Source organism: Puma concolor, chromosome B3, assembly GCF_028749965.1.
Source record: "Puma concolor isolate L17-30 chromosome B3, mPumCon1.1.hap2, whole genome shotgun sequence".
NCBI lineage: Eukaryota > Metazoa > Chordata > Mammalia > Carnivora > Felidae > Puma > Puma concolor.
Genome location: NC_141672.1, coordinates 25,869,229 through 25,881,987, shown reverse-complemented (window position 1 = coordinate 25,881,987; position 12,759 = coordinate 25,869,229). Strand labels below are relative to the sequence as shown.

At 51.3% G+C, this 12,759-nt stretch overlaps 1 protein-coding gene across 2 annotated transcripts in view; it reads left to right on the top strand.

Moving 5' to 3' along the window:
- ADCK1 (aarF domain containing kinase 1) overlaps positions 1-9,553 on the top strand; it is a 121,538-nt gene extending 111,985 nt beyond the window's left edge. For both annotated transcript variants that reach the window (XM_086709143.1, XM_086709142.1), the window contains 4 exons: positions 32-181; positions 1,356-1,553; positions 7,037-7,230; positions 8,803-9,553. In XM_086709143.1, the coding sequence (XP_086565269.1) occupies positions 32-181; positions 1,356-1,553; positions 7,037-7,230; positions 8,803-8,974 (714 nt within the window). In that variant the 3' untranslated portion in view covers positions 8,975-9,553. The remainder of the gene's footprint in view (positions 1-31; positions 182-1,355; positions 1,554-7,036; positions 7,231-8,802) is intronic.
- The last annotated feature ends 3,206 nt before the right edge of the window (positions 9,554-12,759 follow it).

Genomic DNA, 12,759 nt, shown 5'->3' with positions numbered 1-12,759 from the left:
GTAACTCCCACCTGCCTCCCTTCTCTTTCAGATTTCACGCCACCTGGGAAAAATATACAGCGAGATGATCTTTGTCAATGGTTTTGTGCACTGCGACCCCCACCCTGGCAACGTGCTGGTGCGGAAGCACCCGGGCACAGGAAGGGCAGAGATTGTCCTGTTGGACCACGGGCTCTACCAGGTAGAAGAGGCCTTTTTCACCCAGCCAGTCCAGGGTCTGGTCCTGGGATCAGAGGTTGCTGATCTCCCGATCGGCCACAGACACGGGAGGCAGATATCCAGGGCAGATGGAGAGGCCCTGCCCTACCCCTAGAGCTGTTGTTCTGTGTAAGTCACATCATACGAGCTCTCTCCAGTTGAATGAGGTTGGTAATGCTTCCTTTATAGGCTGCTGTGGGGAGTAGATGGGGATATGCCTGGGTATGTGCAGGTGCTTTGTCAGCTGTAAAAACCTTGCTTCCCAGGGAAGCCCAGGCCAGCCCACTGGGAAATGAGCTGCCCTTGGATGAGCTGGGAATTCAGGGTAAGGAGGTAACTCAGCCCCAGGGAGGACGTAATGTGTAGTGGGAAAGAGGGCCAGGAACTGATAGGGGCTGGATACCCCCAGACTCTGTCCTCTGGAACTTGGGACTCATCTGGGTTCAGGTGAGCCATGGTCTCCTGCCTGGAAGTTGGGAAGTTCACTGCCAGTCCTGGGAACCAGGGCCTATCTTGAGTTTATGGCAGATGGTCCTGGGGAGGTTTCCCCAATGACCTCTTACTCCTCCCCTCAGGGCCTTGATCCCACCTCCCAAAATCTTGGCCTCCTTTGAAAGACTTACTGACATTGGGTACGTTGGTTTGAGGTAGGCCAGCTGCTGTCAGACACAGCCCCCCAAACAAATGATGGCCCAGACACAACAGACATCTAATTGTTGTCTCGGGTAGGTGGAGGTGTCTGAAGGCAGGGGCTGACTGAGGCTCTGCCCCACAGGCTTCCCTGGGGGTGGGCTCATCATCCTCCAGCAGCAGGGGTGGGGGCTCAGAGCAGTATGCGTGGGAGAGTTTTTGGCAGCTGGATGTGGAGCTTCTGCCACATTCCATTGGTCAGAGCTCGGGCAGAGGGCCACATCCAAGTAGGAGGGAGGCGGGGAATATGATTTTAGTGGGCAATTGGTAGCTTCTGGCCCTCAAGACCAAGGCTGGCCAGATAGTAGCTTTGAACTTGGGCCTTCAGGGATGGCTGAACTTTGGGAGAGAAGCAGATGTCATGCCCTAGTTCCCCGGTCTTCCCCTTCACTGTGATCATACCAGCCAGGGTCTAGGTCTTCTGTGGGGAAAGGAGGCTCAGGTCTTGCCACATTGTCCCCACACAGGTGCTTACGGAGGAGTTTCGGCTGGATTACTGCCACCTCTGGCAGTCGCTGATTTGGACTGACATGGAGAGAGTGAAGAAGTACAGCCAGCGCCTGGGAGCCGGGGACCTCTACCCCTTGTTTGCCTGTATGCTGACGGCCCGGTCTTGGGACTCGGTCAACAGGGGCATCAGCCAAGCTCCGGTCACCGCCACTGAGGTGGGTGGTCCCTCCTGGTCCTGTCTTCTCCTGAATGCAAGGGGTGGGGCCAGGGATGCTCTTTGGACCCCTGCCAACCCAGGGCCTGAGGTTGTGGGCTGGTGGGCTGTGGCAATGGGACTGTGGGCAGCACTGGAGATATACTGGAGGAGAAGCCGCAGCCCTGGATGCAAGGAGGGAGAGGAAACGGTGTCTCACTGTATCCCTCCTGGCCTTACCAACCTGGTCGTGTTGACTGTATAACCCAGACTGCTGTGGCTTTTGCTCCAACATGCTCACATGAGATTTCAGGCTTCCACCAAGTTCTCCTCCAAGACTTCTAGAAATCCCCAGGGACTGTCTCATCGATAAGTCTAGTTCCACTTGAGCTGCCTCCTGCTGGGCACGGTCTCCCATTGCAAACTTCCTGTAGGGCTCCCTACTGGGGAGAGCACCTCAGTTCCCCACGCGGCCACTTGTCCCATTGTTCTCCCTGAGTGTGTAGCCAAAACAGCTTTGTAGTTCATTTCTCTGTTGGATCTAGATGAGAGTCCCATGGAATCTGGGCTGAGACTGGTCCTAGGAATCCCTCCTCCCTGTACTCACTGCCACCTCCCTCCCAGGCTTCTCATTCTCTCATGGAATTGGCTTCTGTCTTCCCAGCTTGCTGGACCCATGCACACTTGCCCATAGCCGTGTGGGGACGGGCTTAGGCTCAGCCGAGGCCCCTGCTCAAGGTTCTGCTTGTGCAGTCAGATAGACCTGGATTCTAGTTGCAGATCCTGTTCTTCCTGGTGGCATGGCCTTGGATGGTTCTTGCCACCTCTTGGAGACTCACAGTCCTCCCTAAGCTGCCTTGTGATGGGGGCCTTTAGGAATGGCTGGATGGAATCTCAAATGTCGTCACCAAAAAGACCACCTCTCCTGTCTCTTGGCTCTGTTTTCCTGCCAATTGACATCATTCCCCCTCAAGCTTGGTGGCAGCATTGACTGTCAGCTGCCCCAGGCTTGTGTGGCTTTAAAGCTCATTATCTTGGAAGTGAGACCATCTCCTTCCTTTGTTAAATAGGGATGATAATTTCAGGGATGCTTTATTGATAATGCATGTAAAGTGCCTGCCCATAGTTCCTGAAGTTTGTTCATTGAACAAACATTTGTTTTTGCTGGAACCTAAACTAGGTGCTGGGGATCCAAAGATGAACAGACAGGCCTTCCATGTAATTTGCACTGTGATTGAGGGAGACAGACAGTAAACAAGTGAACAAACAGGTAAATGGAATAATTGCAGGTTACGGGTACAGGAGGCAACAGGTGGGGTGACTAATGGGGGTGCTGTAGACTGGGTGCTCAGAGATCTTGCTGGGAGCTGACATCTGAGTTCTGGAGGACAAGAAAAGCAGCAGCCAAGGCAGAGCTTGGAGAAAGCATTCCAGGCAGAGGGCACACAATGCCGCAGAGCAGGAGGAGAAAGCGTCAGCATGGTCTGGATTGTGGGGAGGTGGGTGCTGGAATGGGAAGAATTTGGGGTGCTGGGCAGAGAGAGCATCACACGGGGTCTCATAAGCCATGGGAAGAGGTTCGGATTAGTTCTCAGTACAAAGCAAAGCAGGTGTCAAGCAGGAGAAGGATGTGCCCGGAGTTGTTACTTTAAGTACCTCTCTGGACGGGGCAGGACGAGCACAGGGGCAGTCGGTCAGGAGGCTGGAGGTGAGGGGGGCGCAGACCTCACTAGTGGCAGCAGAGCTGGAGGGAAGCAGACGGAGCCAGGGTGTACTTTGGATGGAAGATTGGGAGGCCTTTCTGTCAACTTGGGTGTGGAGAGGAGGCAAAGGGCGGGGAGTCAAAGTTACATCCCAACGTGTTGGGGTCAGGCGTAGGGTAGGGGGTGAAGCTACTTCCTGGCATAGGGAAGACTGGGAAGGACATAGTTAGGGGGCAGAAGACAGTAGTTAGAGCATTCAGAGGGAGGTGTCATGGGCAGCCAAGCTTGGAGCTCCAAGAACGAGTCCAGGCTCAAAATACAAATTTGAGAGTTCTCAGGGTATACTTGGTATTTAAAGCCTCAGAGATGGGTAAGATTGCATGGCACACAGTAGGTACTTGGTGTATCATATGTTTTTTTTTTTTTAATTTAAAAATCTTGTTTTTGTTTTTGAGAGAAAGAGCACGAGTTGGGGGAAGGGCAGAGAGAGAGGGAGACACAGAATCCGACATAGGCTCCAGGCCCTGAGCTGTCAGCACAGAGCCCTATGCAGGGTTTGAACTCATGAACCATGAGATTGTGACCTGAGCCAAAGTTGGACTGAGCCACCCAGGTGCTCCTGATATGTGTTCTTATGAATTACTCACTTATAAAGACCCAGCATAAATGCTATGTATTAGTCTGCTTGGGTTGGTGTAGTAGAATACCACTGATGAGGTAGCTTGAGCAACAGAAATCTATTTTCTCACAGTTCCAAAGACCAGAAGTCCAAGATCAAGTTATCATCAGGATTGGTTTCTGGTGTAGCCTCTCTTCCTGGCTTGTAGACAGCTGCCTTCTTGCCGTGAGTCACACGGCCTTTCTTCCATGTGTACACGCTCCTGGCTTCTCTTCTTCTCTGAGGGACATCAGTCCTATTGGGTTAGAATATAAAGTCACACTTCACCCTTATGAAGTCACTTAATTTTGTTGACCTCTTTGAAGGCCTTGTCTCCAAATATAGTCACACTCGGGTTAGGACTTCAACATATTGATTTGGGACACAATTCAGTCCATAGCACCAGCAAGGAAGCTCCTGTTCATCACCTTTGCCAAACATGGCCCCTTAATACTTGTATCACTCACATGCACGCCATCTTAGACTCTGAGAGTGGCTGTTTGTATACTTCTGTGAATTCTCCAGCTAGGTGGTGAGTACCTGGAGGGCAAGAATCCTTTCTTGCACATCTTTTTATAAAGGCCTGCAGTCCTGGAACCACATCTAACAGAGAGGTATTGGTGTAGGTTCTGGAGACATGGAATCCATTTCCTCACTTTGGATGAAAACCCAGAGAGAGAATAAACTTAGCTGCTCCAGACCAGCCCCAGCCCAGTCTCTGAGATGTAAGGGTTCCATTTTTCTGAGTCTTAGTCTTATTGAGAATGAGTGTAACCTCCAACATTGTGTCAGGGTAGATGTTTTTCCAACTAAAAGTGGCTTAAACATTTAAGCATTTATTTTCTTCATAACAAGAAGCCTGGAGTTGGGTGGGTCCAGGTTGGTTAACTGAGTAGATCAGCAATTCAGGGCTCTGGGCTAACTCTCGTGGTTCTAAGATGACTGTGGCAGTTACAGGCTTCACACCTTTATACCCTGATTGATGTCCAGAGGTGGGAATTAGGGGCCATTTCTTCTCATATATTGTTCCTTAACAAGAAAACCTTTCCCAGAGGGTTCAAAAGACTCCCCCCTAGGGGCGCCTGGGTGGCGTAGTCGGTTAAGCGTCCGACTTCAGCCAGGTCACGATCTCGCGGTCCGGGAGTTCGAGCCCCGCGTCAGGCTCTGGGCTGATGGCTCAGAGCCTGGAGCCTGTTTCCGATTCTGTGTCTCCCTCTCTCTCTGCCCCTCCCCCGTTCATGCTCTGTCTCTCTCTGTCCCAAAAATAAATAAATGTTGAAAAAAAAAAATTAAAAAAAAAAAAAAAAAAAAAAAAAAGACTCCCCCCTAGGTCAATTGGCCAGAATTGTGTCTCATGTCTATGCCTGAGCCAATCACTTGGCAGAGGCATTCCGCTCAGGGCACACCATGGCTGAGATCAATCAAGATCCCCCACCCTGGGGCTAGGGAGGGGCTCACCTCCCTGAAGAACATGGCCCCAAGGGGTCAAGCGAACAAAAATGGGGTTCTTTCGAGAAAGGAGAATGAGGAATGGCTGTTGCGTAGGCACCCAACAGAGTCTACTGCAGACACTCACCATCAGGATAGTCCAAGCTTGAAGAGAAGCCCCCTAGAGGGAGCCTGCGTGGGTGCAGGTGCTCTGAGAGGGGCTGTCTCCATCCAGGTCAGTCCCCACCTTGCTGAGGGGGTCCCTATGGTGAGCAAGGCCTTGATCTGGCCTTAACCCTCGGGCAGGGTGGCCTGTAGCTATGGTGGGAGGCGGTGGGGAGACAGACAGCCTCAGTGTCTGGCTTGGTGTTGAGATGTTCCAGTCTGATAGCTTCTGCCTGAGGGACATTTCGAGTTTCACAGCTACTCAGTTATCAGCAGTGCACACGTATTCCAGAAAGGGCTGAGTCCTGCTTTTGCTGCAGAAGGCGGCCGCGTGGGGAAGCCTTTGGCAGCATTGCTGCGCCCCTTGTCATGACTTGGATTAGCACCAAGCATCTCCCCGATCCTGATCTCTGCTGTCCCTCTTGGTCAGACTGGGAGGTGGGCCCAGGGGGCCTCAGCATTCCCAGTTTTTAGGTGAGGACCCTGGGTTCTAAGAGATGAAAGGACTTGCCCAGGGTCGGGGTCCCCGCTGTGAGGTGAGAGGAGGCAGATCCTGGTGATGGTGGTGGCCTGGGCTCTGCAAGGATTCCAACCCTGACTCACCACTTACTAGCTGTGGCCTGCAGGCAGGTTGCCTAACTTCTCAGTGCTTTGGTTTCCTTTTCTCAAACGGGGGTGATACATTTACCTGATAGGGTCATCGTGAGGATTAAATGAGCTAATGCCTGCAGCCATTTTCTCTGGAGATTGAGAAGAGGTCAGAAGTGCACCATCATGCTCAGGGCTCTGGCTGGGGGCAGGTGTTTGCGCAGAGCCCTGCAGAGTTCAGGGGCAGGGAAAGAAGCCAGACCTCACACTCAGACACCAGCATGGGGTAAGCCCCGGCTCCTGCTCTTTGGGCAGCGGGACCTCAAGCACTGAGTGGGCGGTGGGGCTCTGGGTATGTCTGGTGGGGCACAGAGTCAGGCAGGGGATAGAGCTAGACTTTGGAGTTGGGTTGGGGTCAGGAGCTGAGGTCTATGAACTGCACCAGCCTGGGCTTGGCTGAAGGGATGGGGGACATGACTCAGCTGGCACCAGCTTCCAGGGCTCCTTCTAGGCCTGTCATCAAATTGGTGGCCAGTGAGAAAAGCCTTGGTTCACCTCACACGGGTGAACCCTTGGGCCAAGAGGCTAGCTAACTCCAGCCTCATCAAATGGCTGATGAGGAAGTAGACTTCCTGCCCCAGTCAGTACTGGCTCGTGGGCTCGGAGGATCGGTATTGGTGACCTTGGGGAGCCAAGAATGGCAGAGGTCCTGTCGATGTGCTCCTGTACTGCATCCAGTGCTAGGCCAGAAGTTGGGGTGAGATGTCATATCCAGGTTTGTCAGACTACAAAGCCCCCGTGTTAAGCTTCCTTCTGGGGAGCTCCCTAGTGGCACCGAGGCAGCCATATGCTAGAAGCTCCCTTCTGGAGCCTCCTTGCAGCCCCTCAGCCATAGGCACCTACCACCCTGAGCCCCACTTCCCACACCAACTCTCCATGTCTGTCTCCCTGTTGCTGCTTCAGGACTCGGAGATCCGCAACAATGCCGCCAACTACCTCCCCGAGATCAGCCAGCTCCTCAACCACGTGCCTCGCCAGATGCTGCTCATCTTCAAGACCAATGACTTGCTCCGTGGGATTGAGGCTGCCCTGGGCACCCGTGCCAGTGCCAGCTCCTTCCTCAACATGTCGCGTTGCTGCATCAGAGCGCTGGCCACGTGAGTGTGGGCTCTGGCCTCTCCTTCCCTCCTAGCTCCCTGGCCTGCTCCAGGGGTCTCATTTGCCTCCACTTTCTCCCACCAGTCCCCAGGGCCTTGCCTGAGCTCCCTAGTCTGCACCTGTCCTTGGAGGAAAAGTTAGGGGCAGGAGACAGCTCCAGTGAATTCGCTGATTCCGGGCTGTGTTTTTGGGCGGTCCAGAGAGCCACCTGTACTTTAAAATATGTGGATTTTAGGACCTCACCCTCCTAGTCAGGCTTTCCAGGTAATTTTTTTTTTAATTTTTCAAAATGTTTTATTTGTTCCTGAGAGAGAGAGAGAGAGAGAGCACGCGTGAGTGCATGAGTGGGGAGGAGCAGAGCGAGAGAGGGACACAGAATCCGAAGCAGGCTCCAGGCTCTGAGCTGTCAGCACAGAGTCCAACATGGGGCTCTAACTCACAAGCCATGAGATCATGACCTGAGCCAAAGTCAGACGCTTAGCCAACTGAGCCACCCCTAGGTGATTCTTACCTTCACTAAAGTTTGAGATGCTTTCTGAGAGTCTCAGTCCCATCCAAGTGTCCCCTGGGCTTGGAATCAGGACACCCTGATGCATGCATCCCATCTCTAACTGGTCCTAGGACCCATCTCCGCAGGATCGGCTAAGCGGCAAGGCCAATGTTCTTTTCCCTGCACGTGTGGCCCTGACTCGGAAGTGTTGCCAGAAGGCTCACTTGGGATATCAGATCTTTTTAGATGCCTCAGTGCCCTTGGAATATTGGTGAGGGAGGGAAGGTGCTTCCTCAGGGAGGTATTGCTAGAGAAGTGAAGGTTCTAGGCCTTTCTCCCTGAGTGTGCAGATACATGGTAATGGCCATGCTCTGGCTGAATTTTCTCTTCTGAGAGAGGAGGCCTAGACTGGTGTCAACTCCCATCCATCCAGTGCAGGGAATGGGTCATTTTGGCAAATTGATGAAGGGAGTGTTGACCACATACATCATGCAACCATGATCAGATATAGAATTAGATTATAGCAAAATAGACTGCACACAGAAAGGTCTGAGCATGATTTATTCTTTGAGGGTTCTGGGAACCAAGTCTTAAAGGGTCATTATCATAGCACCAATTTTTGTCATGTTCTTTTGTTAGTGCAGAAGAGGTTGAGCTGGGTTGAATCCATACTGGCCTCAGCCTCTCAGGGCCACCTGACCTAGTTTCCAGGTGATTCAGTCTCAGAAAGTTTGGGAAAGCTTTTATACTGAATTTGGGGGATTCAGGATTAGCATATATTTACTAACCTTCCAGAAAAAGGGACACATTGGAATGTTCTACCCAGTGGGTCCATTAGATCTTTGATGCCCTGTGAAACCGCTGCTTTTATTACCCCACTTACCTGGAAAGTTCCTTTGGAGTAGTTGAGTCCCTCTGGTCTCTGGGTGGGTCGGCAGTGCTATGATCATGTAACCAGGAGTCATCCGCTAGGGCAGGGGCCTGGTAAGTTGACTAAGTCAGGATCTTCTGTTGTTGTGATACTGAGTGCTTCTTGCCTCTTTATCTCTTGTTCTCTCCTCCCTTCTTGTCTGTCCTGCAGGCACAAGAAGAAGAGTACCTGTTCGTCCTTCAGAAGGGCCCAGATCTCTTTCAGCGAGGCCTTCAACTTATGGCAGATCAACCTTCATGAACTCATTCTGCGTGTGAAGGGGTTGAAGCTGGCCAGCTGGATCTTGGCCTTTCTTTGCTGGCTGTTGCCCACTCCATACTGAGTGGACTTGCTGTCCCCTTTCCCTTTCCAGTGTGATTCTGTGGTGGGCAAGTTGACTTTTCACTCCACTCCTCTGTCATGTCTCTACCCAGGTGCCCTATTTCTGTCACATGGTGGCCTGGGGCCCCATGATCATTGTCCATGGCACCACTATACTTCACACCTCTGGAATCCCTCCCCTATGCTGTAGCCCTTGTCTCTGGGCCCGCAAGCTGTCCCCTGCAGTAGGCTTCTCCCCTGACCCAGGGAGATGGCCCACCACTCTAGGTGGGTGCCATGGGGCTGGATGTCACCCTACTTCCGGTAACAACTCCTGTTGTCAGGATGGACCATGAATCCCACTGACTTCCTACATGAATTCCTACATTTAACTTGTGGGCGCTTTGATTTTGTTGGAAGAGAGCATTGTTTCTGATCTTGCTGGGAACAGATTCCCTCTCCTTGTCCTGTCACTCCCCAGAGGTGTTGCACCTGAGCAAGGTGGCTCGGCATCCGGGGCATGAGTTCACTGCTGTCACGGTGACCCCTTTGGTGTTTTATATACTGTGTTTCAATAAAACCCCTTGAGGGTTGCAGGGAAGGGCTTTGTTGATGGGATTTTTATTCTAGGTTGGGGGTGAGTCCACATTGACCGTTAGGTAAGAGTGGACCTGGGTGCCTTGTGCCACTGTGTTCTGCTTGGCATCTTGCCCCTGTCATCCTTCCAGCCTTTCCCTGTGTGGCCGCTTCCTGCCGCATGTAGGCTTTTCTTAGTTTCCAAGACTCTGACGCTTTGGTCAGAGGAGTTGAGAAGCCCAAGGCCAAGAACTCAGAGGCTCATCTGAAACTTCTGCCTTTGGTTTCTCTGGGTTCTCCACCTGCTTTATTCTACTCACTGCATCCTGACTTAGCCCTTCGGCTCCTCATTTGACGCCCTCAGTCCTGGAGACTGTAGTGTAAGCCTCAGTCACTGTGGCTAGGGTTCCACTCTGGAGCCTCCTTGTCTCCTGTCTGGACTCCATGCTTCCATCTGTTGCCCACGGCCAGGGCTGCCCCACCCCCACTCAGTCATCTGCTCCTGTTTCTGGGTCATCCCCATAGTTCTGCTCTAACTCCAGGTCCCTGAGAGACTCCACATTTGGCAGGTCCTACTATTACCGAGCACCTGTGCTCACCGGCAGTAATTGTGTTTGAGTGTCTCTGATCTTACTTCATCCCATTCACAGGGGCAGAAAGCCCCTGAATCCAACTCTCATCTTCTCTTTGTTCATAATACAACAAGCAGGTTTTCCGCTGACCAGAGATGATTTTCAATCCCTTTATTTCCTGAAAGAATTAATTGTTCTTAGTGACCAGTTGGATGCACCCGGGGACCTGGGAGAATAATTTACAAGATCTGTTATTAATCATGAGGATGCATGCTGCATATTATATTTTATGGTGTCTTTTATAGCCACTGAAGTAAATATATAATGTCCTTTTTGTTCAAGGTAATGGTTACTTCTCACTTTTAGTTTAATGGTTGGCTCCCTCCTGCCCTGGGATCTAAAACATCAGCATGTTGCCAGTGGGCCCAGCACCCAGAACAATTATCCAGGGAGAGTAGAGAATCTGGGAGGGTTTGGGGTATAGGGAAGTTTGAAAATAGGAGGAAAGTTGGCTGATGATTATTGAGTGCCTTCCATGGGGAGAGACCATGCTAGGCTCTTTGTAAATAAATTACATCATTAAATTGTCCTGTCAGCTCTACGAGGGGGAGAAGTCATTAGTCTCATCTTCCAGAGATGGGGACCAAGGCTCAGAGAGGTTGACCTACTTCCCTGAAGTCACAGAGCTGCTAAATGGTGGTCCATTGTGGAACTCCATTCCTCAGTGCTGTAGTTCTAAATCACACTCACTCTTTGGCCTGTCATATGTGCCTGAATGGAGTCTCAAAAACGTTGATTTCAGAGGGAATTGGATTTTCAGTTGAGATAGGAGAGTCCAGCATGTTCCCTGGGGCCTGACGCAGAGTGGATCTGGACCACTGCGGCCTGCATGCAGTTCTGACACTGACCACCCAGAGCTAGTGCAGAGTCCAAAGGCTTCAGGGCATAGAGCCTTTGAGACTCATGTCAGGCACAAGCCGCAGGTTTGGAGCTTCGCCGGGCCACATGAACTTCTGACCGGCTGACTGCAAATTTGGGTGTCCCCATACCCACCCTCCCACCCCCAAATTCTATAATTTGCTAGAATGACTCACAGATCTCAGGAAAGCAAGATACTTGTGATTACAGTTTTATTATAAGGGATACAAATCAGGACCAGCCAAATGAAGGGACATGTAAGGCAAGGTCTAGGAGGATTGTGAGTGAGGAGCTGCCACGGCCTCTCCCCTGGGGTCAGGCATGTTGCCCTCTCAGCGTATCCGTGTGTTCACTGGGCTTCAGTGTGCAGAGTTTTTCTCAGGGTTTCCTTGCATAGACACGATTGAATCATTGATCACATGATTGAACTCCGTCTCTAGCCCTCCTTTCTCCCCACTCCCTGGAGAAAGTGGGCTGATCTCGCCCTCACCCTGGGCCATCTAGTAAAAACCCGGGTGTGATACAAGGGACACACTCTGAAAAGGATACTCCTATCACTGAGGAATTCCAAGGAGTTAGTTACCTTCCCAGAAGCCGGGACAAAGACCAGACAGATTATTATATGATAACTACTCTGGTGTCTTCTTGTCCTGTGCCCTTGACCCGAGGTATATCTCTATGGACTGACCGCTGGCCTGTGCTTTCTGCTCGGCCTGGGTGGAGCCATATCTGGAGCCCAGAACTGTAGGAGATCATTCTGTCTCCATCTCTATTCCGTGGTTCAGCGATAGCATGGCTGAGTTTCTATGTAGGACCTTGCTCTGATCCCTTCTCTGGCCTGTGGAACTTGCCGTAAATTGATTTGGGTTTGATGCTTCCCAGTAAAATCCTGTGACATTTTTTTCTCCCAGCAGCGACAGTGTGTCAGGAAATCACCAGCTCACTCTGAAGAATGTTTTACCTTTTAACACTTAAATTCTTATTCAGTTTAGGTGTTGGCTTCTTTGATTTCGGCAACATGGATATTTCCTCCTGCTTCCTCTTTTCGGTGGAGTAGAGAGAAATTCCAGATCTATGGCCATGTGGTCTACATCCTCTCAAGTATGTGCTCAGTTCTTAGCAAGTTCAGAATCCTGGCTTGTAGTAAGTGCTAAATAAACATGTAAGTATTTTCTTTTTCAAATTTTTGAGAGAGAGAGAGAGAGAAACAGAGAGGGAGACACAAGATCCAAAGCAGGCTCCAACCCCTGAGATGTCAGCACAGGGACTGACATGGGGCTTGAACTTGTAAACCACGAGATCGTGACCTGAGCCGAAGTTGGACACTTAACTGACTGAGCCACCCAGGTGCCCAACATGCAAGTATTTAGAATTTCAGAACACTTTATCTTCAGGGCTCCTGAAATCCGTACATTAAAAATACACTACATGTGTCGCTCATCCCCTGCATAAGGAATATTGCCTTGTCCGATAGCCAGGTTAATTTCCGCAGAGCTCCAAGCCTGCTCCCAGGCCTCCAAGAATGTGAACAGCCAATGAATGACCTCTCAGAGAGCCAAAGTGGTTCCTAGAGGCACCTGAGCAAATCCTTAGAGGCAGGACTCATTGGGAGGTTGAGAATTACCCTCAGTGTAAGCAACTGAGAGAAGAGGTAAATGGGGCCGTGCAAGTGACACTTGGGGCTGACGTAGTTTCCAGGTATAGCCATGAGGGCCTAGGGTCTAAAAGTTGGGAACTGGTA